The following is a 24,213-nucleotide window of genomic DNA, read 5'->3' on the forward strand; positions in this document are numbered from 1 at the left end:
TATACATTTGATATATGTATTTTATTTTTCAGCTTGAAAGCTTATAGTTTTTAGAGAAACAGTCCTTTAAATTGTGTATTACTGAATTTTTTTTTTTTTTTGGTTTGTATTGTCTTTAGTATAATAAAATGTTAATATCTTTACATATTATTGTCATGACTTTTTCTGGCGACCCATATCAATTTTGTCTATTAACATATTTCCTTAAATTAAACTGAATTAACAATTATTTTGAATATATAACAGTTTCTTATCAAAGGACACAATGTGGTAACTCTTCCTATAATCTCATAACTTTTAAGGTTAAAAACGTAAATTCAGGTTAAATAAGCTTTAATTGAGAATATTTTGGGAGAGGGAATAGAACAAAATTATCTAAATTTGGATAAAATAATGAAGGTATATTAACATAAGCACCTGAAAAATAAATATCACCTACAGATGTAAGCCCAAAATCAGTCAAAAATCTAAAACAGAAACTTTAAAAGGAAGAAATGAAAAATAAATACATCAAGGAAGTATACAGTATATGAAACATACATGGTTATTTCTCAACATTTTTGAAAGGAGATGACTTTGAGCAGTATTATTTTCCAAACTTATTTCAACACAGAATCCGTAATATCTATTAATATATCATAGAGAAAAGGTGCTATAGAAGGAATAAATGAGAAGTCACGTGCAAGCACTAGGGGAATGTATTTAAAGAGATGATTTTTCGAGTGTGACCACCAACAACCAGTTTCAACTTACCATCTCTTAAACTTGACCAGTTGATTGGAATCCCCTGACTTAGATAGTTCTGGTTTGTTTCATGAGTCCAGTATAGGGAGCTTGTGCACAGGTGCCAACATATCTTCAGAATTCAGCTTGATGCCGAAAAAACAGATACACACATTTGAAAGCAAATATATTGTCTGAATGGGATGGGGGTTACGTTTGGAAAGAATTTCTCAGGGAGACCTGATTTGTACATTCGGCTAGGCACAATTGGCAGAGAGGACAGGAACATCAGGGGATATATAAGATGGCCTTGGAGGCAGAAAGCATATGGACTTGCTTAGAATGGGGGCATGATAGTAGACATTTCGGTATCCAAGGAAAATCTAATTTTAGCTGGGATTTAGATTTGATAGGAAAGGCACTGGGACCATTGTCAATTCTTGAATGTGCTGGGTGAGGCAACAGACTCCCTTCAAAGGATCTGAACATTATTTGCCTGAAATTGGGAAAGACTAGGTGGGGAAATTAGCTGCTGCTGCTACTGCTGCTGCTGCATAAAGTACATTCTAGATTATACAACTCAACAGCAGTGGCCGCAGAATATGGTAAAAGGGAAAATCAGATATAAATTAGAAAATGGGTTAGACTAAGTAATTTCGTGGGATTTTCTACCCCGTGCCCAAATTGCTGTGCTTTGTAACTCTCCAAGCATTCAAAAAGGACAAGGGAGATTGAAGAATTAAAGTAGAAAAAGAAGAGAATACAGAATAGTTCTCAGGCCAGGGATCAAACACCAACTTTAATTATTCAAAAACGGAAGGCTATGCCCAAATGGCAATTACATGCTGCAATGGCCCAAAGCTCATATATATACTCCTTGACATGTACCATTGGGCTGCAGTAACACCTGAAATAAGCTGTTAAAAAGTTCTAAAACAAACAGAATAAACTCAATCTCCTAAAAACTGCTCCAGAGGGTTCTCCAATCCTCAAAGGAATAAGGGAAGGTTTACAGACTTCAAAAATGTACGTTGGTGCTTCCTTGTGGCCCACGGCGCCAGCCGGCCAAACACAGTAAATGACTTTCCACAATGCTGGGTCTCTGGGGCTTACAAAATACCCAATCACCGTGACCTCAGGCGCCTTTGCTTGAGTTGATTTTAACACCCCAGGCAAGTTCCACCGCGACCTACTGAGGTTTAGCCTGCTCTTCGAGCCGCTCGAAAAGAAGACAGCTGAGGTGAAGGCAAGGCGCTGAGGGACACCGAGCTGGCCCCCCAGGCGTAGGGCAAAAAGGCCCAGAAACAAAGCAACCAGCCCCAACCACAAGTGCCGTCTGCTGTCTGCTGCTACTCCAACACCCCGATCTCCGCGCAGGCGCACGACGCCCGGCGGTGCGACGCCGCCGCCGGAAGTGTCTCTCAGCGCCCCGGATGCGCCTGGGCGGCGGTGGTTGCCAGGGCGACAGGCGCTTGCAAGAGCTTCTGGTACTCGCGACTGGAGACTTCGAAAAAGGTTTCCTTTGGCGGGCCTGGACGGCTGGGGTCGTCTTCTCGGGGTTCCCAGGATGTTCTTTTACCTGAGCAAGAAAGTGAGTTTTCCCGCTGACGCCCTAGCTCCTCCTCTGTTCTCGCGTCCTGCAGGCGAATCCCGCATCCTGTCCCGCATCCTTCGCCTTCCCACCTCGCACCTTCCTGCCTCGTCCAGCCTCGGACCTCCTCCTTCGGGTCCCGAGTCCCAGATAATTCTCGGCGGAGCCAAGAGCCCTTTCGCACGACTCTCTCCCATTCCTGCCCCCTGCCTGGGTCTTTTTGGGGACCTCAGCAGGACCGATCACTGCGTGCTTCCCTACCGCTCCTTCTCCACCTGTTGATCCAGGTGACTTCAATTCACTGGATCGTCATGGGCTGGCGGGCGAGAGAAAAGTAATAACAAAAGGGTATCCTAAGTGTTATGTGTGGAAAGGGAATATGGATCAATGGTATGGATTTATACCTCTTTTCCCCGTTTCCTTCCTTTAAAATTTCTCAGGTGACTCTCCCATTGGGTTCCTCTGCAGTCAGTGCCCTTCTTGTGTGCTCCCCTCTCCCCCCGCCGTCCTTTCGAAAATAGTAGGGCGCGGAAAGTTCAGGGGATCGTGCCATGCCCATTTTCCTAACAGTACACTCTCTGCAAGGCTGACCATTTTTTATTTCTTGGGGGGATTTCTTCAGCCTGCATCTGTAACTCACTTTCCAACTCCAACATGAAAAGCTGTGAGAGTGGCTGTGGTTGTTTTTCAGGTCGCCATTCCCGATAACGTAAAGCTGAAATGTGTATCTTGGAACAAGGACCAAGGATTCATAGCATGTGGTGGTGAAGACGGATTACTGAAAGTTTTGAAATTAGAGTCACAGACAGGTAAATGAAAGCAAGCCCAAGTGTTTGAACTGGATGGAAAATTGCCTAGTATCATTTGTTCGGTGAGATTTGCTCTTGGTATTTGTCACTATGCAGTTCTAATTCTTTTAAAATGAAAAACAAACAAACAAGACTCCAAACATTCAGTGCTGTTTTTATAGAGTATTTTTTGCAGTAAAGTTCAGAGAACATCGAATGTAAATATCAAATGGCTTTTACTCAAGTTATTGATGGAAAATGAAAAAGAATGAAGAATGCAAACTAAGTCACTACATTGCCTTGTGCTATGTCTATTTATTCTGCTCTATTATTTAGAGTTTAAGAAAAATGACAATTTGAGTTTTAATAAGGTCACAAAATCTCACATTTTGTCACATTTGCAGGCTGGTGTCATCTTTTCTGCTTATCAGATATGTTAATAATCATTCACCTAGTTCCGGAGAACAGAAAATGAGATGTTTAAAAACATTTTTGTTTATAAGTTCCTTGTGTTTACAGCTTGATTTGTCTTTTTTTAGTTCTCTGGAATCATAGCAGCTTCACATTTCTTTAGCATCCCTAGTGTTGCTGTAGAATGGAGAGCTAGACAGTCCCCCAATCTAAGTTGGAGATGTAGGTAAGGTGATTGGAGTTGGAACCTCAGCTCTGCCATACTGAAAGAATTTCAGCAAGTTGGTGTTTATCTTTGGGCTTTAGTTCACTCTTCTGTAAGATAAAGGGCTGAAGCAAATTACATTTTGGATTCAGAGCCTCTACACTTGACCCGTGGGGTCTTTGCACTTGGTATTTCTGAGTCTGGACTCCTCCTCCTCCTTTCTCCAGAAAGCCTTCCTTGGCTCTCCCTTCCTCCAATCTAAATCAGTCTCCCTCTGTTACTGTCTCTTCTTATGGCTTTATTTTCTCAATTTATGATTTTACATATATGCATATATATTTATGTGGGTGGGTGAGTGTGTGTTTAATATCTGTCCCTTCAGTAGACTACAAACTCTCTTAGGGGAGAGGCCTTAACTATTTTATCATTTTATATTCGGAAGCTTCCACAGTGCGTAACACAATGTAGACATTCATTGAATGAACAAATGAATGAATGAATGAATGAATGAATATAAGATTCTGCAAAATGTAGTAAAAACCAGTTTCCAAAGTCTTTACTTTCTGAGCCCTCTTATGCTTTAGAGTTTTCATTCTATATATCGTAAATATTTCTGTTTGTGATCTTCTGGGAAGGAATAGCAGTAATAATAATTACCAGTATATTTCATATACTGGGTAAACAATGTTTTTAAAATACATTTTGCTTTATTTTGTCAGAATAATATCTCTGCAAGGGGGTGTATATTACTGTCCATGTTTCCACCATGAGAAAAATAGATCAGAATGAGGCATTCTTAAAAAATTTTTTCTAAAATCATCCAGGAATAGTAACCCCTTTCAAAATAAGCAAGAAATGTCAAAGTCATATAATCTATTACTTTAATGTATTTGCCATGGTGTCTTTTTTTCCTAGATGATGCAAAATTGAGAGGTCTTGCAGTCCCTAGTAACCTTTCTATGAATCAGAATCTAGAAGGTCATAGTGGTGAGTCATGTAATTTTTAAAATCCTATTTGAATGGTCTTATTTTTAGACATTGAGAAACCATCTACTTATTGCAGAAATGATATCATTTTTTATAATGATAATATTTAAAGTAATCATTTCTGTTGAGCCATAGTTAATTGAGCTTAGAGTCCTTCAACAACTTTTACATGATCAAACAACATCTTCGATAAATCTAAAACTGAGTAGCTCTTTTATATATTAAAAGATACTGCTGTCTATGGGTAGGACATAATCCTTTTTTAGAATCTATCCCATGTTTCCAGATTAAAGTAGACTAAAGAGACATGACAACTGAATGTACTCTATGATCCTAGATCTTGGAATGAGAAAAACAAGTATCTATAAAGGACAATATTTGGACAGTTGATAAAATTTGAATGTAGACCGGGGTTAGGTAATATTATATCAGTGTTAAATTTCCTAATTTGTAATATGGTTATGAAAGAGAATGTCTTCTTATGAAATATACACTAAAGCATTTAGAGATTAAAAAAACTAAAAGAATCAGTTGTTCATATAACCCAGAGGCTTAAGATATGTTCAAGAGTGTGTTACTAATAGAATGGAAAACAAGAGGGGGAAAGAAGAGAAATTAGGGCATATATCAACCACAGACAACCTCTACACCCCTGGAAAGAAACCCCAAGTTCGTAGTATATTGTCCTTTGGGAATTATAATCCTTGGGAATCAGGCCAGTTGGGTAAATCTTACTTATATTTGTTTCTGTCATCAGATATATGGCAGCTTTTGCATTTGACCATAATAGGTGCCTTTGCTGGCCTGAAATAGGAACAAACATGAAAATTAGTATCACACATTGTTGTAGAAAATGAGTGATAATAGTGACTGCATCCTGTGAATATTTTGGAATGATATTAAATCCTGTTTAGTTGCAGAGGAGCCATATTGATTTCAACATGCTGTTGGTGTTTATTATAAAAATACAAATTTGAAATTGTAGCCTTTTTTTAGTTTCTGAATTGTTTTATGGTTTTTTAGGTTCGGTTCAAGTTGTAACATGGAATGAACAATATCAGAAGTTGACTACCAGTGATCAAAATGGGCTTATCATTGTTTGGATGTTATATAAAGGTACACTAGGAGAGTTTATGTAATCTTTCACAGATTAGAGTCCGGATTACAGTATTTGAATGGGGAAACAATATATTTGAAATAGACTGCTTTTAACCAGCAGCAGGAATTCATCCTGACCTCACAGGGGTAATATTTCTGGATTTATTGCTGCCTACTTTTCCTTTTAACTTTGTTGTTTTTTTTTTTTTTAGCTGTGACCTTGCATGAAGAAAGTGAATTAGATGACTGTTGGTTATCTCCACAATGAATTTACGCCCTTAGCTGGATAGTTTCTACTTGAGATCTTTTTTTGCCAGGTTTCCGATAAGAATTATTTTCTGTGTGATCAGTGGCTAGAGTTGGTCCAGTACATAAAAACATTAAGAAGTCAGAGGCAATAATTCGTTCCCCTTATTGAGCCATTTAGCATCGTTTCTTTCATGGATACAGATTTTATCTCTGCTCTACTGGCTCATGATTTGTGCCTTTTGCCTTTAAGACAGAGCGAGAGAAGGATTAATTTAGGCACATCACTTTTATCAGAAAAATAACTCACAATACATGATCTCTTGGGGTCTCATATTTAAATGAGAAGAGTACCTTAGTTCATGTGTGGTGTTTTGAAAACATTCAGGGTATACCATTTAAAAATTCTTAATTGAAAAATTTGGTACCTGAGTTTTATTTATTTTTCTCAAGGTTTATGTGTGTATATGTGTGTGTAGGGATGGAAGGTGAGAGTATAGGAGATGAGGATAAGCTGTATTTTTACTCTGTGGGTCTCCTCAGGTCCTGAGTTCAGACTCTGATAATGCCTGCTCGACTGTTCTTCCAAATTACGTGGTTATTTGCTTGGCTGCATGCCAGAGTTCCTGATACCAAAATGGCCTTGTGTTTTGCCTCACATTTGATTGTACCTTGAGACCTGTCACCCCAGCCCTGTGTACATGAATGTTTTGTCTTTCAGCATTAGTGATGTGAAATCACTAAAGTGATTTGAACTGTTGAAAATTTTTGTCAAGCAGGCTTAGAGTTTTTACCTAATATGCTGATATTCAATATACTTGTAATTAATCACTGGAGAGTTTATGCATACATATAAAATTGTGGTTATTTTGTTTTTTTCTTTGGTTATCATCTGAAGTTTTTCAAGTGGGAAAAGTTAGGCTTTGAGAAAAGTCAGTTGTTTTGGCCCTTCAAAAGCAAATAAAGTTTTATTTATTTAAAACAAATTTTTTTAATGTTTATTTATTTTTGAGAGAGAGACAGAGCATGAGCAGGGGAGGGGAAGAAAGAGAGGGAGACACAGAATCTGAAGCAGGCTCCAGGCTCTGAGCTGCCAGCACAGAGCCCAATGCGGGTCTCGAACCCGCGAACCGTGAGCTCATGACCCGAGCTGAAGTCGGACTGTCAGCTGACTGAGCCACCCAGGCGCCCCGAGTTTTATTTTTTAATGGACAGAAAGGAAGAAAGAGAGAAAAGATGGGCATTTATTGTGTTTTCTGTGATAATCTTTGAAGCAATTGTTGGTCAAGGCCTCAGCTAATTTTTTTTGTTTGTTTATGTTGGATTCGAAGGTTTTATTGTTTAACGTCTCATGTTGTAGAAAATTTTGCACTCATTTATCCCACAGTGTATTTTGTGGAATGTTTTCAACTCTAATGTGAAAGTTTTGACTTGTAATTTTTGTGTGTGTGTGTGTGCAAATAGGCTCTTGGTACGAGGAGATGATCAACAACAGAAATAAATCAGTGGTTCGAAGTATGAGCTGGAATGCTGACGGACAGAAGATCTGCATTGTGTATGAAGACGGGGCTGTGATAGTTGGTTCGGTGGATGGTAATACTTTGTTGCACACAGAACTGAGATCAGGTTTTGGCTGGCATTTTTATCTTTAGAGGTTTAATTAATTATCATATGTTAGTCTTCTGACAGAAAAACACAGAGAAAATGGTTGGTATACAATTTAATAACATTCAAGAAACATTTACTTTTAAGTATACTCAAGTAAAAAAACCCGTTTTTTATTTTATTTTTATTATTTTTTTAATGTTTTATTTGTTTATTTTGAGAGAGAGAATGCATGCACGCAGGGAGTGGGGCAGAAAGAGATGGAGGGAGAGAATCCTAAGTAGGCTCGTGCTGTCTGCACAGGGCCTGATGCAGGGGTGGGGGGTGCCGCTTGATCTCATGCACTGTGAGATCATGACCTGAGTCGAAATTAAGAGTTGGATGCTGGGGTACCTGTGTGACTCAGTCCGTTAATAATGGTCCGGCTTTGGTTCAGGTCATGATCTCATGGTTTGTGGGTTTGAGCCCTGCGTCGGGCTGTTTGCTGACAGCTCAGAGACTGGAGCCTGCTTCAGATTCTGTGTCTCCCTCTTTTTCTGCCCCTCCCTTGCTCGCACTGTGTCTCTCTCTCTCAAAAATAAATAAACATTAAAAAACAATTAAAAAAAAAAGTTGGATGTTTAGCTGACTGAGCCACCCAGGTGTTCCAAGTAAAAATTCTATTTTTAAAAAATTTCCGGGGCGCCTGGGTGGCGCAGTCGGTTAAGCGTCCGACTTCAGCCAGGTCACGATCTCGCGGTCTGTGAGTTCGAGCCCCGCGTCAGGCTCTGGGCTGACGGCTCGGAGCCTGGAGCCTGTTTCCGATTCTGTGTCTCCCTCTCTCTCTGCCCCTCCCCTGTTCATGCTCTGTCTCTCTCTGTCCCAAAAATAAATAAACGTTGAAAAAAAAAATTAAAAAAAAAAAATTTCCTACAGTGGCACAGAAAAAAAGTAAATTAATTTTTCAGGATTATTTTAAATATGTCTGCCTAATTATGTAACTTATTTTGTATGTATTAGACTGTATTATAAATACATAGATTTACTTTCAAGTATATAGAGATATAACAATCTATGGTTATTTTGAAAAAGTTGAACTGTTAAGTATAATTGACATATAACATTAGTTTTAGGTGTACAGCATAATCATTTGATATTTTTATATGTCGCGAAATGATCATCTGGTCATTTTTTAATAGAACTGAATCTGTTATTGCTACATGTGTTTTGTAGCTTTAAAACTTAGGTCTTTCAAATTTTAATTCATAGCTAACACTGGGGCTTCCGAGGGTCTGTACCTTTGTTTTAATGTGAAATTTTCTCTATAGAGAAATAATTTATTTCAAAATGATTTTCATTTTTCCATTTGTTTTTTTTTTTTCTGTTGTAACTTCATTTATTCCCCAAATGTTTCTGAGAATTCATAAAGTGACAGCTGTAGTTCTAGGCACTAGGTATGATAAAAAGTATTTCAGATCTAGAGCAGGAGAGGTGGATTAGTAACCAAGCAGTTACAGTGCCTTGTGATAAGTGCTGAGATGGGAAAATACAGCAAACATGTAGTAGAAGTATCTAAGCCAGACTTGGAGGGATCAGGGAAGGCATCCTGGAGGAAGTGATGTCTGCTGAGGCATTAGCCACCAGGAATGTGGGTTTGTAGAATGTCCTAGGCCTAAGGAATAGCACTTGAGGAGGTCCACAGGGGTTGAACTTAGCCATGTTTAGGATATTGAAAAAAATTTGAGAGTCAGTGTACTATAATACTAAAAGGAAAAGAGTTGTATGTGATGAAATTAGAGACATTAGTAAAGACAGATCATGTAGATTGTAAGTTATCTAAGAAGTTTGAACTTAACTTTAAGGGCATAATGAAAGGTTTTAAGAATGGGAGCAGGGTCGGGGCACCTGGGTGGTGCAGTCGGTTAAGCGTCCGACTTCAGCCAGGTCACGATCTCTCGGTCCGTGAGTTCGAGCCCCGTGTCAGGCTCTGGGCTGATGGCTCAGAGCCTGGAGCCTGTTTCCGATTCTGTGTCTCCCTCTCTCTCTGCCCCTCCCCCGTTCATGCTCTGTCTCTCTCTGTCCCAAAAATAAATAAACGTTGAAAAAAAAAATTAAAAAAAAAAAAAGAATGGGAGCAGGGTGATCAGGTTTGTTCTTTGGAAGCATCTCTGTGATTGCAGAGGAAGGAAAGAAAGATGGGGCAGGTGTACCACTTAGGAAATTGATATGGTAATTCAGGTGAGAGGTGATGGTGGATGGTAGCTGAACCAGGGAAATGACAAAGAGGATGAAAGTAAGTGGACATATGCTAGAGATATTTAGGAGGTAAAATAGATGGGGTCTCATTATTGATGAGTTTGGGGCTGAGGGGATGGAAGTGTCCAGAGGAATAGCCAGGTTTTTAACTTTGACAGCTGGGTGGATGGTGATGCATTGAAATAAGGGATGTGGGAGAAAGACTGGTTTTGAAGGAAGATTTCAGTTATGGACATGTTGACTTTGTTATGCTGTAGGACAGCCAAGTAGTTAGATATATACATTTGTGGCTCAGACACATCTGGACTGGAGTCATAATTTTGGGAATCACCAGCATGTAGGTGGTAATTTAAACCATTGGAATAGCTGGAAAACTGGGCCATCTTGGAATAAGAACCTGCAACATTTAATGGGTTGGCAGAAGAGAATTCTGTAAAGGATACTGAATTACAAGCATGGGAGATAAAGGAGTAAACAGATTCACAGAAACCAAGAAGGAAGGAAGGGGTGGTTAAAAGAAAAGAAAAGAAAAGAAAAGCAACAGGTCATTAACAACCTCATGAAGGCCATTTCAGTGCAGGTGTGGGGCAGAAGCCAGATCAGGTTGGACTGAGGGTTGAATGGGAGGGGAGGAAGTGATGACTGCCTGCATAAGCTCTTTTAAGAAGTGAGGCTGGTAGAGGAATGGTGGAAATAGGATGGTGACTAGAGGGGAACTTGGGGTAGAGGGAGGTGTTCTTTGTTTTGTTTGTTTTTATTTGAGGTGCTGGTTTTCAAGGATGGATCTGAGTATGTTTAAATACTTGTAAGAAAGGGCTTAGAAGAGTTTAAAGAGAGAGAGAAAATGTGCATAATCAGTAGAGGGAGATCTTTGCAAAGCTGGGAAGGGCTTAGACCAAAAAATAGGTGGAGGGGTTAGCCCTAGATGGGTGTCTGGTTGGGGACAAAACTCTTCCTTTGTAATGGGGGGGGCTAAGCAGAAAGGGTCGGTGTGGATTCACTTAATGTTCTGAATGTTTGAAAGTGGGAATGAGGGATTTCTTCTTTGAAAGCGTTTATTTAATTTTACAAAGTTGAAGATGAATTTATCTGCTAATTGGGAGTGAGGTCTTGGGTCAGAGTTTTGAAGAGAAGAAAGTTGGAAACAGCTGCTATTGCAAATATTTAGTAGGGTGTTTGGCACATAGTAAGTGCTCAGCAGATATTTATTGACTGAATAAATTGAACAAACACATGGTTCTGTGAAGAATGTGAGAGCTCTTTAGAGAAACACAGTTTTAGAGCAGTTGTTGGAGAATCGTGACCTTGAAATTTTAATGAAATAATTTTGTTTTATGTTTTACTTTAGGGAATCGCATTTGGGGAAAAGACTTGAAGGGTGTACAGTTATGCCATGTAGCATGGTCTGCAGATAGTAAAATCCTACTTTTTGGAATGACAAGTGGAGAAATACACATTTATGATAATCAAGGGAATTTTATAGTAAGTATATATATATTCGTAGTTTTAGTTACCCAACTTTATATGGTTATGTTATATATTATATATGTATATGTACATTTATTTATTATGATGGTTTGTGTAATCAAGAAAGTTTTCAATTCATGTTTTTTCCCAATTATTTAGATTTTTTTTAATTAAAAAAATACTGGGTCTCTTCAAGGTAAATTAATGCTTTTAGTTCTGAATTCCTGGTAACTGGGAAGGACAAGATTTCAGTCTGAAATCTGAAGCTGAGGGATAATGAGTCAGATGATATGCAATTTAATCTTTGTGTCGTCGTCTTCTTCTTCTTCTTCTTCTTCTTTTTAAAGTTTATTTATTTATTTTGAGAGAGAACACAAGCAGGGGAGGGGCAGAGAGAGAGGGAGACAGGGAATCCCAAGCAGGCTCTGTGCTGTCAATGCAGAGCCAGATGCAGGGCTCCAACCCATGAACCGTGAGATCATGGCCTAAGCCAAAATCAAGAATCGAATGCTGAACTGACAGAGCCACGCAGGCATCCCAAATCTTTGTGTCTTCTGATAGCAGAAGCCAAAGTTTATATGAGATACCAATGCTATATTTTTTTTTCCAATGATATTTTTATAGCAAGTTACTCAAGATTGTAAAAGGAATGGAAGACTTAAACAGTAAGGGATAAGAGTCAGGTCCTGGAAAGAAGGCAAAATAGAATAGGCTCAGATAGCATGATCTCAAGGAAAACTCTAGCTTTGTGAGACTGAGCTATGTCAGATCTCTGATCTTACTTATGGGGCAGTTTTGTTTGTAGTGAGGTTGAGGGCATTATACAAATGCACTTAACCAGTGTAAGTGATAATAGCCGACTTCTCCTTGACACCGCTGTTCTTGAGGTTCTTTCATTTACCTCTTGTCATTTGAGTCTCATAAATTCTCTGTGAGTTTTGTTTTTTTTTTTTAATCCCTATTTTGCAAATAAAGAAAACTGAAACTCTGCTTGAAGTGGTTTGTCCAGGGCTGGTAAACCAGTAAGTGATGGAACTTGCATCTGAAACCAGATTTTTAAATCTCATTTTCAGTGTTCTTTCTATAATAGTCTATACGGATCTGTTTTAAAATATGAAGTATTAACTTAACTGATTTTGTTTAGATGAAAATGAAACTGAACTGTTTGGTGAACGTCACCGGAGCAATCAGTATTGCTGGAATTCACTGGTACCATGGCCAAGAAGGCTACGTGGAGCCAGACTGCCCCTGCCTTGCTATTTGTTTTGACAACGGGAGGTGCCAAATCATGAGACATGAGAACGACCAGAGTATGTCATTTTTCTTTCTCTCTTTCTTTTTTAATGTGGAGAATTAAAAAGAATATTTTAAAATTGTTCTTTATAAAGTTCTTAAGGCTAAGTATTTTACCACAGTTACTTCATTTTTCTTTTTGAGTAGATCCCGTTTTAATTGATACTGGCATGTTTGTAGTAAGTATCCAGTGGAACCACACTGGCAGCGTGTTGGCTGTGGCAGGCTCCCAGAAGGTTGTCACTCAGGATAAAGATGTAAACACTGTGCAGTTTTACACTCCATTTGGTGAGGTAAGTGTCTTTTTTTCTTTCAATTTAAATATGTAGTGAGTGTGGTAGGGGAAAAAAGAATGGGGGAAAAGGTATAAACTTGTCACATTGTTGAAAAGGGACATTTTGAGTAAAAATGATGAAAAATATCAGGCATCTTGCTTTAAATAATATTCTCACTTATAAGTCTTAATAGTTGTATTTTATCATGGAATTTAGTTTATACTCTGAACATTTAGAAAATCAGCTGTTTCACATAAGAAATCACTATGCAGTACGTACTTAGGGTATTTTTTCTGTGATCTGAATGCGTATCTCTTTTCCCAGCTGTTTTCTTGAGTTGTTTTTAATGTGACTTAATTGTTTCAGATTAATATTTTGGATTTTTAATGTGACGTATTAAAACATACATAGATATCAAACACCCATAACTGTCTCTCCTTACCACGAACTTCTAACAGTTTTAATTTGTGCAGTAATCAACTATTTTAAGAAAATCTATCTTGGGGCGCCTGGGTGGCTCAGTCGGTTGAGCATCCAACTTCAGCTTGGGTCATGATCTCACGGCTGGTGAGGGGTTTGAGCCCCACGTCAGGCGCTGTGCTGACAGCTCAGAGCCTAGAGCCTGCTTTGGATTCTGTGTCTCCCTCTCTCTCTGCCCCTAACCCACTTGCATTCTGTCTCTGTCTCTCTCAAAAATAAATACACATTAAAAAAAAATTTAAGAAAATCTATTTTAATAACTAATCTTAGGTGACGCTACATTAAAATACAAGCATTGTTTTCATAAATGCATGGGTTATCCTTCTCAATAGTGTTACTAATAAATTTTAATTTTTAAGGAGAATTTTGTTGAAGTCATAATGGAAAATATCAAAAGGAGAATTAATATATTGTAAATTTTTTTTAATGTTTTATTTATTTTTGAGACAGAGACAGAGCATGAGCAGGAGAGGGGCAGAGAGAGAGGGAGACACAGAATCCGAAGCAGGCTCCAGGCTCTGAGCTGTCAGCACAGAGCCCAACACGGGGCTTGAACTCACCAACCGCGAGATCATGACCTGAGCCAAAGTTAGACGCCTAACTGACTGAGCCACCCAGGCTCCCCAATATACTGTGAATTTTAAAGAATTTAGGAAATGAAAACTTAATATTAACTAAGCTTAATAACTTTATACTTGTTTTGTTTTCTAACTCTAGGTTCCATTTAGTACCTGTTGGATTTTATAAATTCACCATAGATTTCAATAATATGTGTTTTTTGTTGTACAAAAGCTTTCCCCAGTTGTTTTAATATTTTTATGTAATATTTAAAAATATATTTTAATAATTTCTGTGAAAGAAAAAAATGGTGTCAGCTCATGGTTTTGTATCAGTATCTCAAAATATGCAGTAGAGTGTGATGTAGAGAGTAGGTACTCTCCGTACGTTGCTGCCTGATAATATTTCTGGTAGATGTTAAAAGCTAAGGAAAACAGAAGTATAGTTCTCAAGGTTCCTAACTATTAAAAATCTGAATTCCAGTTATTTCAATGGTTGCAGCCTCCTTTTTAATTGATGTTCTTTATTGGTTGTTTTTGTCGCATTGGCTTATTGTTATATTGTTTCATCTGCTTATTTTTGTTAGCTCGGGCTTCTCTAAGTAGAAAAACATGGATCCTAAGGCCTGTTTGTTTTATCTTGCAAAACAGTGTGCTATGTGTTAATGTGAAAAGTATAAGTTGGTTTGGTATGGTTGTAATTAAAAGTATCTAGCGTAGTTCTTCGGGGTATATTAGTCACTTAGTATTTTTTTGAATGAGTGAATATATGGGGGACTTATTGTGGATTTATGTTATGAAGATAACTTGGAAGGAGGTTATCTAAAGATTTAAACTTAAGGAAACTTCAAGAAGCAATTTGCTTTTGATCCTGAAGGCCACAGTCTTCTGGTTTTTATACTGTGGTCTCAGCCGTGGAAAGGGCTAATAGAGCATGCGATTTGTAGTCAGATTGGCTTGGCTTTGGCTTTGAATTCCATTTCTACAGTGTAGTTTTACTTAGCGAACTTATTTAACCTCTGAGACTCAATTTACTTATGTTCTGAAATAAAGGTAATACTTCATGGCACTGTTGCAAAAATTAAAGGAGGTAACAACGAGAAAATGCCTAGCACTGTGCTTACTACAAGTCAGCTTATCTCTCCTTGCTGCTGCCATCACCTGGCTGGTTTGCAGAGTGGGGAGATAGCCTTATTCTTCCAGTGCAGGCTGTCAGTACAAAGAGTGCTGTCATTGGAGCCTGCTTGCTCCCTTTGGTTTCCTACAGGCAGCAGGACAGATAGAGTGGAGCTTTCTAGGTTAAAACATCTTTACCCTTATCTGTTTTCCTGACAAAATGGAGTTTAATACATTAAATTTGACTTTCGAGCATATCTGCTTAAGAACAAAGGATATCGTTGGGGCACCCTGGGTGACTCAGTTGGTTAAGCGTCCGGCTTCAGCTTGGGTCACAATCTCACAGTTAGTGAGTTTTAGCCCTGCATCGGGCTCTGTGCTGACAGCTCAGAGCCTGGAGCCTGCCTCACATTCTGTGTCTCCTTCTTTCTCTGCCCCTGCCCTGCTCATGCTCTGTCTCTCTCTCAAAAATAAATAAACATTAAGAAAAAATTTTTTTTAAAAAAAGAACAGAGGATACTGGTACAACTTATTAAAATTCTTAGGTCTGTCAAAAAAGCATAGATTTAAAATATTTTCTTTTTTTATGACCACCTGAAAATGTCTTTGTATTCATTTATTCACTGTTAACTTAGCCATAAAATGTGCTATGTTAAATTGAAAACCGTAAGTTGGTTTGGTATAGTTGTAATTAAAAGTATCAAGCATGTTGTCATATTTGAAGACATTAATTTGGATGCATGATATATTTATTTACTTAAGAGATATTTATTGAGTACCTGTTTACCAACCAGTCCATTAAGGGATAGGGACATAGATATAAGCATGATGAAGTTAGGGCTCTCAGGTTGCTCACTATCTGAATTCTCTGGACCCACAGAAGGAGGGAGAAAGCAGGAAGCAGTACTAAAGTTGTGTCTTGGAGGATGGAGAGCGGTGCTGCAGTAGGGCAAGGGAGAGTAAGGATGGGAGAGGAAAGGGAGATTTCAGGCAGAAGAGATATTATCTGGGCCAAAGGTCTGGAGGCATAGTGGTCCTCTCATGAGTGAGAACACAAGCATTATGGCCAGATAGTGGGGTACTGAACCCAAGAGTATGGTTTTGGGCCAGATGGGAAGAGGCATTGCATACTCTGCTAAAGAATGTGATGGTGGGGAGCTATTGATTTTTAAAAATTATTAAACATTTTTTAAAGCAGGGTAGGACATGATTGGATTTGTGTCCCAGAAAGGTAATTATGACAGTAAAATGAAGAATTGAATTTGGGGGATGGAGGCTGGGAATGAGGAAAGAGGTGAAAGGTAAAAATTGCAGTTCGACTGTTACCATCATTGAGTCAGGAAAAGAGGCCGTGGCAGTGGAGGATGGATGTGAGCGGAAGCGATGGGACTACTGACCCACTGGCTGTGGGAGGTGAAAGAGAGGCCAGCCTTAAGCATTGTGTTTACTGCCAAAATTCATTGATTCCAAGAAGCACAGTTTTTTAAAAAATATTTTAAGTATCTCTACACCCAACGTGGGGCTCGAAGCACGACCCTGAGATCAAGAGTCGTGTGTTCCACTGACTGAGCCAGCCAGGCACCCCTAGGAGGCACAGTTGTTTTTTTTTTTTAACAACTTCAAAATTGGGGTGCATCGTATAGTCAGAGTTTCTATTTTAATTAACAATGTATTTTTTTCTTTCCTGAGTTGTACATAAAAGTAAAGATGCATATTTAAATCTCTGGATTTCAAATCTTAGATTTGATGAAATTTGATACTGAATTCTTTGGTTATTGTTCATAAATTTCTCCTATCGTATGTATGTTTTTCATTATAAAAATTCAAGGAAAATGATTATGAAGTGAGTGGTAACCTTTCACAAAATAATTTTTATGCCACTCTTGATGTCTATGAAGTGGTGGGTGGTAATTTATATTTTAGTTAATTGCAATACTTTAGGTTAAATATAATCATTTTTTTCAGCATTTGGGTACTTTGAAGGTTCCTGGAAAGCAGATGTCTGCACTATCTTGGGAAGGAGGAGGACTGAAAATTGCACTAGCTGTTGATTCTTTTATATATTTTGCAAACATTCGACCTGATTATAAGGTGAGTATTATGAGCAGTTGTAAAAAAAAAAAAAAAAAAAAAAAAGGCTGTTTTTACTAAATAGTTTTGTTGTAGCTTGAAGTATAATATGTTTCTTGCATGTATTCACAGCCACTTTATTTTAGAAACCAGATGAAAGGAGGTGTTTTTAGTGTGGAGACTTTAGAACCAGAAAGCTTTTCTAGAATACTATATATAATTAATAAAATACTCCCAACAGTCAGGGTCTCAGCAGGAAATGCATGGCACACACAAAAGAATAATTGAAAACAGATTGATGAAGGGTTTATTACAGAGGTGTGGGCAAGGTTAAGGGGTTCAGTAAGGGTTGACAAGGCAAGCATCCAGGTATTAGCAATGGTGGGCAAAATAAGGAAGTATTATTGTTCCTGGAACCCACTGGGGCTGTGGGTATACAAGAGAGACTGTCCTGTGGGAGCGCAGCTTCTGCTGACTGGCTGGACAGAGACAGCTTTGGGGAGGGAGTACTTCAGCCATCTCTCCACCTGCTGGTGCCTTCTATTGGCCAGACCCAGCTGGAAACTAGAAGGCAAGGTAGCCCACGTGATGGAGTTCATAGAAGTTAGTTTCCAGGGCATAGTGTAGGGTAAAGAAGGGGAGAGGATGGATCGGAAGAGGAAAATGAAAATAAGCAGCATAATACTAATCAGTACTTTATCCTAAATTTAACATTTGACCCAAAACAAATTCAGAAGTATGAGATTAATTGAGCTGCAAAATACTAAGAATATTTGTTATGTGTGAAAAACTTAATTCATTTTTTAGAAGGCAAAGCGCCTTGGAGAGCTGTCTGATTCTAGGATTAGGGTGGGAAAAATGCAAGATGAACCTGGAGCCTCTGATAGTGGCAGAAAGTAAGGAAGTCTCAAACAAAAGGATGGGGGCATGCCAAAGAGACAAAGGAGCCAACCTGAAAGAGCTCCCAATGGCCCAAACTGGAACAATTTGAGCAACAAAATAAATGATGTAACATTGGATTGTAACCCAAATTATAAAAATAAGTGTCCACAAGCAAAACCTGATCTAAAATAGATTATTTAAATACATAAATGGGGGAGAAGAAACAAATCTTCCTTACAGAAGTATTTGAATTACTTAGACACTACCCCAGCTGGTCCCCTGCCCCCCTAACTTGAATGTGAGTTGCATTTAGTGACTCACTTCCAAAGAGTAGAGTATGGAAAGGGTGAAAAGCAAAGTCACTTTACAGTGGAGGAACCTGGCAGACACCACATTGTCTAGGTGATCAAGGCTAGCATCATCACCGGTGTCACATAGATATCACGTACCCCTAATGTGGCACATGAGAAGAGGTCATCACTTCTCTGATGGTCGTTCTGAAAATCCCAGTCTGAGCAGGAGAAAAACATCACACAAACCCACATTGAAGGACATTCTGCAAAATACCTGACCAATACTCCTCAAAACTGTCTAGGTCATTAAAAATGGGGAAAGACTGAGAAATCATCACAGACCAGAGGAGCCTAAGGAAACAAGATGACTAAACATAATGTATTGCAAGTAGGATTCTGAGATAGAAAAAGAACATTGGAGAAAAACTCATGAAATCTAATAAGGTGTGGAGTTTAGTTAATGTACTGGATCTGTGCTGGCTTCTTAGTTGTGATGAATGTACCACAGCAATGTAAGGTACTCACAGCAGGGGGAAATGGAGAGGACTATAGGGAACTCTGTAGTATCCTTGTGACTTCTATATAAATCTAAAATTATTTTAAAGTAAAAAGCTTATTTTAAAAACTAACCATCCTATAAAAAGTAAATATGCCTTAATTTTGAATAGTAAACATAGTCATAATATTAACTTTGAATATTGCTTTATTCAAAATTACATTATGAATATATTGGGAGAGTTAGCCCAAGAGAAAGACATTCCATAAGCCGTAATCAATACATACGTGATATGGAGGTGGATAACAAGAGTCAAAGCTCAGAGTTACAAATGGCTACCACTGGGAGGAAATTAGTCAGTGGGGTCTGCATTCTATTTTTGTTTTAAATTAGCTATGTAGAATTATTTGACTCTACACTATGTGCATATGTTACTCTGGTAAAAACGAATGTAGAAAATGTAGATAGGGGAGAAAAAGCAAAAGCATCTGTTTTTGAAATTTGGCTTGGGGACCCAGAAGTTAAGCTTTTGACAGGGGTCACTCCTCCTGTTGTCCCTCACGCAGCTGTTACGGACTACTGAAAAATCCAAGATTTTCACCACTGAAGCGTGAATCTTACAAATGGAAATAAGGAAAGTTAAACTAAACTTATTTTTGCAGTACATTCTTTGTTTGATAACTGTGTTTCTCTTAGATTTTTTGTTATTTTAGTGAGAAAAGGTATTGTGCTGAATGTTCAGTCTTTCTGTCTTTTACTCCTGAAGAATATATTTTGTCAGCACCAAAAAACCACGTATCTGCAGTACATAATAAGATTTTTTGTTCCCAGTGTTAAGTGTTCTTTTCCTCTTTCTCTCTCTCCCTCTCTTCTTCCCTCCTGTTCTGGCCCTTTGCTCCTTCCTTGCTTCCTAGTGGGGTTATTGCTCCAATACTGTAGTATATGCTTATACCAGACCTGATCGTCCAGAGTATTGTGTTATCTTTTGGGATACAAAAAACAATGAGAAATATGTTAAATATGTGAAGAGTCTCATTTCTATTACTACCTGTGGAGATTTCTGCATTTTGGCTACGAAAGCTGATGAAAATCATCCTCAGGTAAGTGTTCCTTCATATGTTAAAGCTAAGATGGGTATGGGTTAACCTCTCCTTCTCAGGTATAGCCTCTCTACTGGCAGTACAGCAAAGTGTTGGGTCTATTGGCCATGTCTGTCTGGACCTCTGTTTTGGAAAATTATGTGATTCCATTGTGACTCTATTTTTTTTTCCAATTAGCTAATCCATTAGCATTTCATACTCACCAGTTCAGTATGGAAGCTTTTTGTCTCTGAAACATATTTAAAATACTACCGTCTTTTTCCAAGTTAAAATTCCACAAGGAAAAATGAATATCCAGATGTCTAGTATAAATGCTCAAGAAGTTATGTAACTATGATCATTGTAACAATTTGGGTAGTTATGACATTGAGAAGTATACTTTTATTTGGAGTTACATTGCTTTAAAAATAACCGTCTCATAGTGTAAAATAAATAATATAAATAATACCTTAAAAAGTATGAAACAATTTAAATATTTGCAGAAGCATATACATTTTTCAAAAAAGGATTATCATTATCTTTGGCTGTGTTATAAATTATTTTATTCCATTAAAAAGCATAAAGTTTTTGGTTTAAGGTGGCCATTTGAACAGCCACCTTTGGCTCTGTTCTCTCTTGAAACTTACTAAAATAACAGTAAAGGTATTTTTTAAAAAGTCATAAGCCCATAGGGACCAGAAAGAGAAAGGAAATGGTAACATAGTTTTGGGGGTTAAAGAGTGGGTGGATTAGTGGTGATTACCTTAGCAGACCTAAGAAAGCTGAATCCTAAGTCATCAATGGAGAAAGCAAAGAAGTAACCAGTTTTCATCCCAGAATCCTGAAGAGACACAGGACTTAATGGTACCTGGTAGGAGAAAGAAACAAATGGAAAAACAATTTGGAAGTACCAGAGATTATGCAGGAAGGAGAAAATTAAAAAGGCATATAAAGAGTCCTGTCTGGAGAATCTGACCAGTTCAAGAGAAAAGACCTCTAAAAGTTGTCCTATGGGGAGTTCCCAAGGAAATATCCCTGCCTCGTCACCTTACTGTGAAGACCAGTCATGAGGCTCACCCATAAACCAATAGATTACAAGCAGCTTTCAGTGTCATACTCTGAAATAGAAGCAGATAGACAAGGATTGTCAGACGTTTGAGGAAAGCATCTCATTTAACAGACACACACAAAAATAAACACAAGGAGAAAAGAATGGGGAGGAAGCAGAGATTCGGCAGGGAGAAGAACAATTCAGAAGAGTCATTTCAAATTATTAGAGTTAAGGGATACTACATCCATAAAACAAGGAAGGGATACTATAGAAAAAGTTTTTGGAAATTACAAATATGATATTAGCAATGAAAAATTTGGCAGAAGAGTTAGAAGATAAAATCAAGGAAAACTCCTATAAAGTGGAGCAGAAAGACAAGGAAATGGGAAACAGGAGTGAATAGGTAAGAAAATCAGAGGACCAGCCCTGGAAGTTCAGTGAATAGGTAGGCAAAGAGGAGGGGAGTAATCCAAAGAGAGAAGAGACTATTCAAGAAAATTTCCCTTCAGTTTCGAGATTGAAAGTGTCTACCTCAGTGAATAAAAATATTTCCAAATCAAAACACATCATTGTGAAGTTTCAGAACATGGGATAAAAAGAAGATCCTAGGGGCGCCTGGGTGGCGCAGTCGGTTAAGCGTCCGACTTCAGCCAGGTCACGATCTCGCGGTCCGTGAGTTCGAGCCCCGCGTCGGGCTCTGGGCTGGTGGCTCAGAGCCTGGAGCCTGTTTCCGATTCTGTGTCTCCCTCTCTCTCTGCCCCTCCCCCGTTCATGTTCTGTCTCTCTCTGTCCCAAAAATAAATAAACGTTGAAAAAAAAAAAAATTAAAAAAAAAAAAAAAAAAAAGAAGATCCTATAAGCTTTCAGAAAGACTTCATTCGGTCAGGCATCATAATGGCATTCATCTTGTCAACAGCAATACTTTGGAGAATTGCTTTCAAAATTTTGAGGGAAAATGATTTCCCGTCTTGAATTCCGTATCTGCAGCAGACTAATTAAAATGAAGGAAGGAGACTGATTGCACAGTGCTTCCAGCGTGAAGGTTATGGACGAGATTGTGCTGCTGGTGCAGGTCTGACCGCTCCTCGAGCTCGGCTGCTCCTCGGCCCTGCTCCTTGGTGTGGCCTACAGAACCAAGTGCTATAGGTACCTGAAACCTTGGGCAGAAGAGGAAAGGAGGATAGCAGCCGAGGATAAAAAGAAGCAGGCTGGGCGGAAATGGATGGAGAGAGAACCGGCAGGAGACCAAGACAACAGCATACTATACAGCATACCTGCCTTTCTCTGGACTAGTGTGGATGAATAGAGCTTTCTGTGTTGTGTGGAAAAAAGATAAAATGAAGGTAGGACAAAGACGTTTTTAGATGTATAAGGTCACCAAAAACTTACCTCCCAAGCTTTCTTAGTTACTTCAGAATACGGCCTACCAAAACGAGGAAAAGACCAAGAGGAAGAAACTGGATAACCTGACAGCGGTGGTGCATAGTGGTACCAGTTGACAGTGTGCGGCATGCCTAGGGAGTCATCAGATGACAGCAGATCACGGGGCTCCAGAGGAAACTCAAGATGAAATTAATAGAACGCTTAATGTGGTTGAACTCTTGAGAGAAGATGTACATAACTGGGAGGTAATTGGGTATAGAGAAACCAAGCAAAGAGAAAAAAGAAAGGCAGTTACCAACTACAGGGAAAGCAAAATGCGATTTAGAATAAATCGTGACGTACTTACAGCTCAGCCGTGGATAGCGTTTACATAATCAAAATGATGCTTTTAAAATTAATTTTGTAATTAAATGGATATTATAATTAAAAAGCTTTTAATTAAAGTATAATAACCATATTAACCCCTAAAATCCCGATCTAACAAAATTGTAAGTGGAAAGCCGGAATGGTGGAAGTGTACCCCTGTGTGATGGGAGGCTGGAAAGGGGACTGAAAGATAGTGGGAAGTGATAGTGAGAAGTCAGTAGATACTGCTCCAGATCGAAGCAGAACAAAATAAGAAGTAGCATTATCAACGTGTTACTTAGGTTTGTGGAGGTAAATATCAAAAGGATGAATTAAAGGAGCTGAAAGTCATTACTCCAGGGAGCAGAAAATGGGAAGTTTTAGGGGAGGACTTCTTCTTACTCTTCAGTAAGAAGAGTTCTTAGGAACTCTTCCATTCTTTAAGCTATGAGCACGTAGATGATATGTGGATTAACAAATACAAGTTACTTGTGGTATTTTGTGGCAGTAAATCAGCTTATTTTAAGTAGTGGAAAAGTAAATTATATTTTAGTATAATTTTTGTCATTTAGTTTGTTTTTTTAAAAATTAAATTTTTTTCTTTTTTAAATTAAATTTTTATTTTAATTCCAGCATTATTAACATACAGTGTTATGTTAGTTTCAGGTGTACAATATAGTGATTCAACACTTCCATACATTTCTCAGTGCTCATTCTGATGTGTATTCTTGATGTGTAATTCCTGTCACCTGTTTCCCCCATCCCCACTCCTTTTCCCTCTGGTAACCATCAATTTGTTTTCTATAGTTAAGAGCCTGTTTCTTGGTTTGTATCTCTCTCTCTCTGCCTTTTTTTTTCTTTGCTTATTTGTTTTGTTTCTTAAATTCCACATATGAGTGAAATCATGGTATTTGTCTTTGTCCGACTTATTTCACTTAGCATCATACTCTCTAGCTCCATCCATGTTGTTGCAAATGGCACGTTTTAATTTTTTTATGACTGAATAGTGTATGTGTGTGTGTGTGTGTATAACACATCTTCTTTATCCATTCATCTATTGATGGACACTTGGGCTGCTTCCATAGCTTGGCTATTGTAAATAATGCTGCAGTAAATATAGGAGTGCATGTATCCCTTTGAATTAGTGTTTTTGTGTTTTTTGGGTAAATACTTAGTAATGTGATTCCTGGATCATAGTGTGGTTCTATTTTTAACTTTTTGAGAAACCTTCATACTGTTTTCCACAATGGCAGCATCAGTTTACATTCCCACCAACAGTGCACAAGGGTTCATTTAATTTACATTTATGAAATTAAAGAAGTTTTTCTTGAGAAGCTGAAAAAAGAAAGAGAAAGTCTGCATGTAAGTAGTACGTAGAGAATTGGTTTATTTGAAGTCGTTATTCCAATCGGGAGAATATCTAAGTAAAATAGTATTCTTAGCACAAGATATAGAAAAGGTGATTAACAATAGAAGAATGAAATTATCACTTTAGTATGGTGTAAAGTGTGCATTATGCTTGATTATTTTACTGAAT

General features: G+C 38.2%; 1 protein-coding gene and 1 pseudogene across 1 annotated transcript in view; both read left to right on the forward strand.

Moving 5' to 3' along the window:
* Window positions 1–2,172: 2,172 nt before the first annotated feature.
* The window catches only part of WDR35 (WD repeat domain 35), a 60,291-nt gene continuing 38,250 nt past the window's right edge, over window positions 2,173–24,213 (forward strand). The window contains exons 1-10 of the mRNA XM_030311590.1: window positions 2,173–2,314; window positions 3,006–3,123; window positions 4,634–4,705; window positions 5,729–5,821; window positions 7,514–7,642; window positions 11,238–11,371; window positions 12,501–12,666; window positions 12,797–12,942; window positions 17,043–17,168; window positions 19,733–19,918. Coding sequence (XP_030167450.1) covers window positions 2,291–2,314; window positions 3,006–3,123; window positions 4,634–4,705; window positions 5,729–5,821; window positions 7,514–7,642; window positions 11,238–11,371; window positions 12,501–12,666; window positions 12,797–12,942; window positions 17,043–17,168; window positions 19,733–19,918 — 1,194 coding nt within the window. The 5' untranslated portion in view covers window positions 2,173–2,290. The remainder of the gene's footprint in view (window positions 2,315–3,005; window positions 3,124–4,633; window positions 4,706–5,728; window positions 5,822–7,513; window positions 7,643–11,237; window positions 11,372–12,500; window positions 12,667–12,796; window positions 12,943–17,042; window positions 17,169–19,732; window positions 19,919–24,213) is intronic.
* On the forward strand, window positions 21,803–23,204 carry LOC115511095 (annotated as a pseudogene).

The sequence above is a fragment of the Lynx canadensis genome, chromosome A3 (genome assembly GCF_007474595.2).
Source record: "Lynx canadensis isolate LIC74 chromosome A3, mLynCan4.pri.v2, whole genome shotgun sequence".
Lineage (NCBI taxonomy): Eukaryota > Metazoa > Chordata > Mammalia > Carnivora > Felidae > Lynx > Lynx canadensis.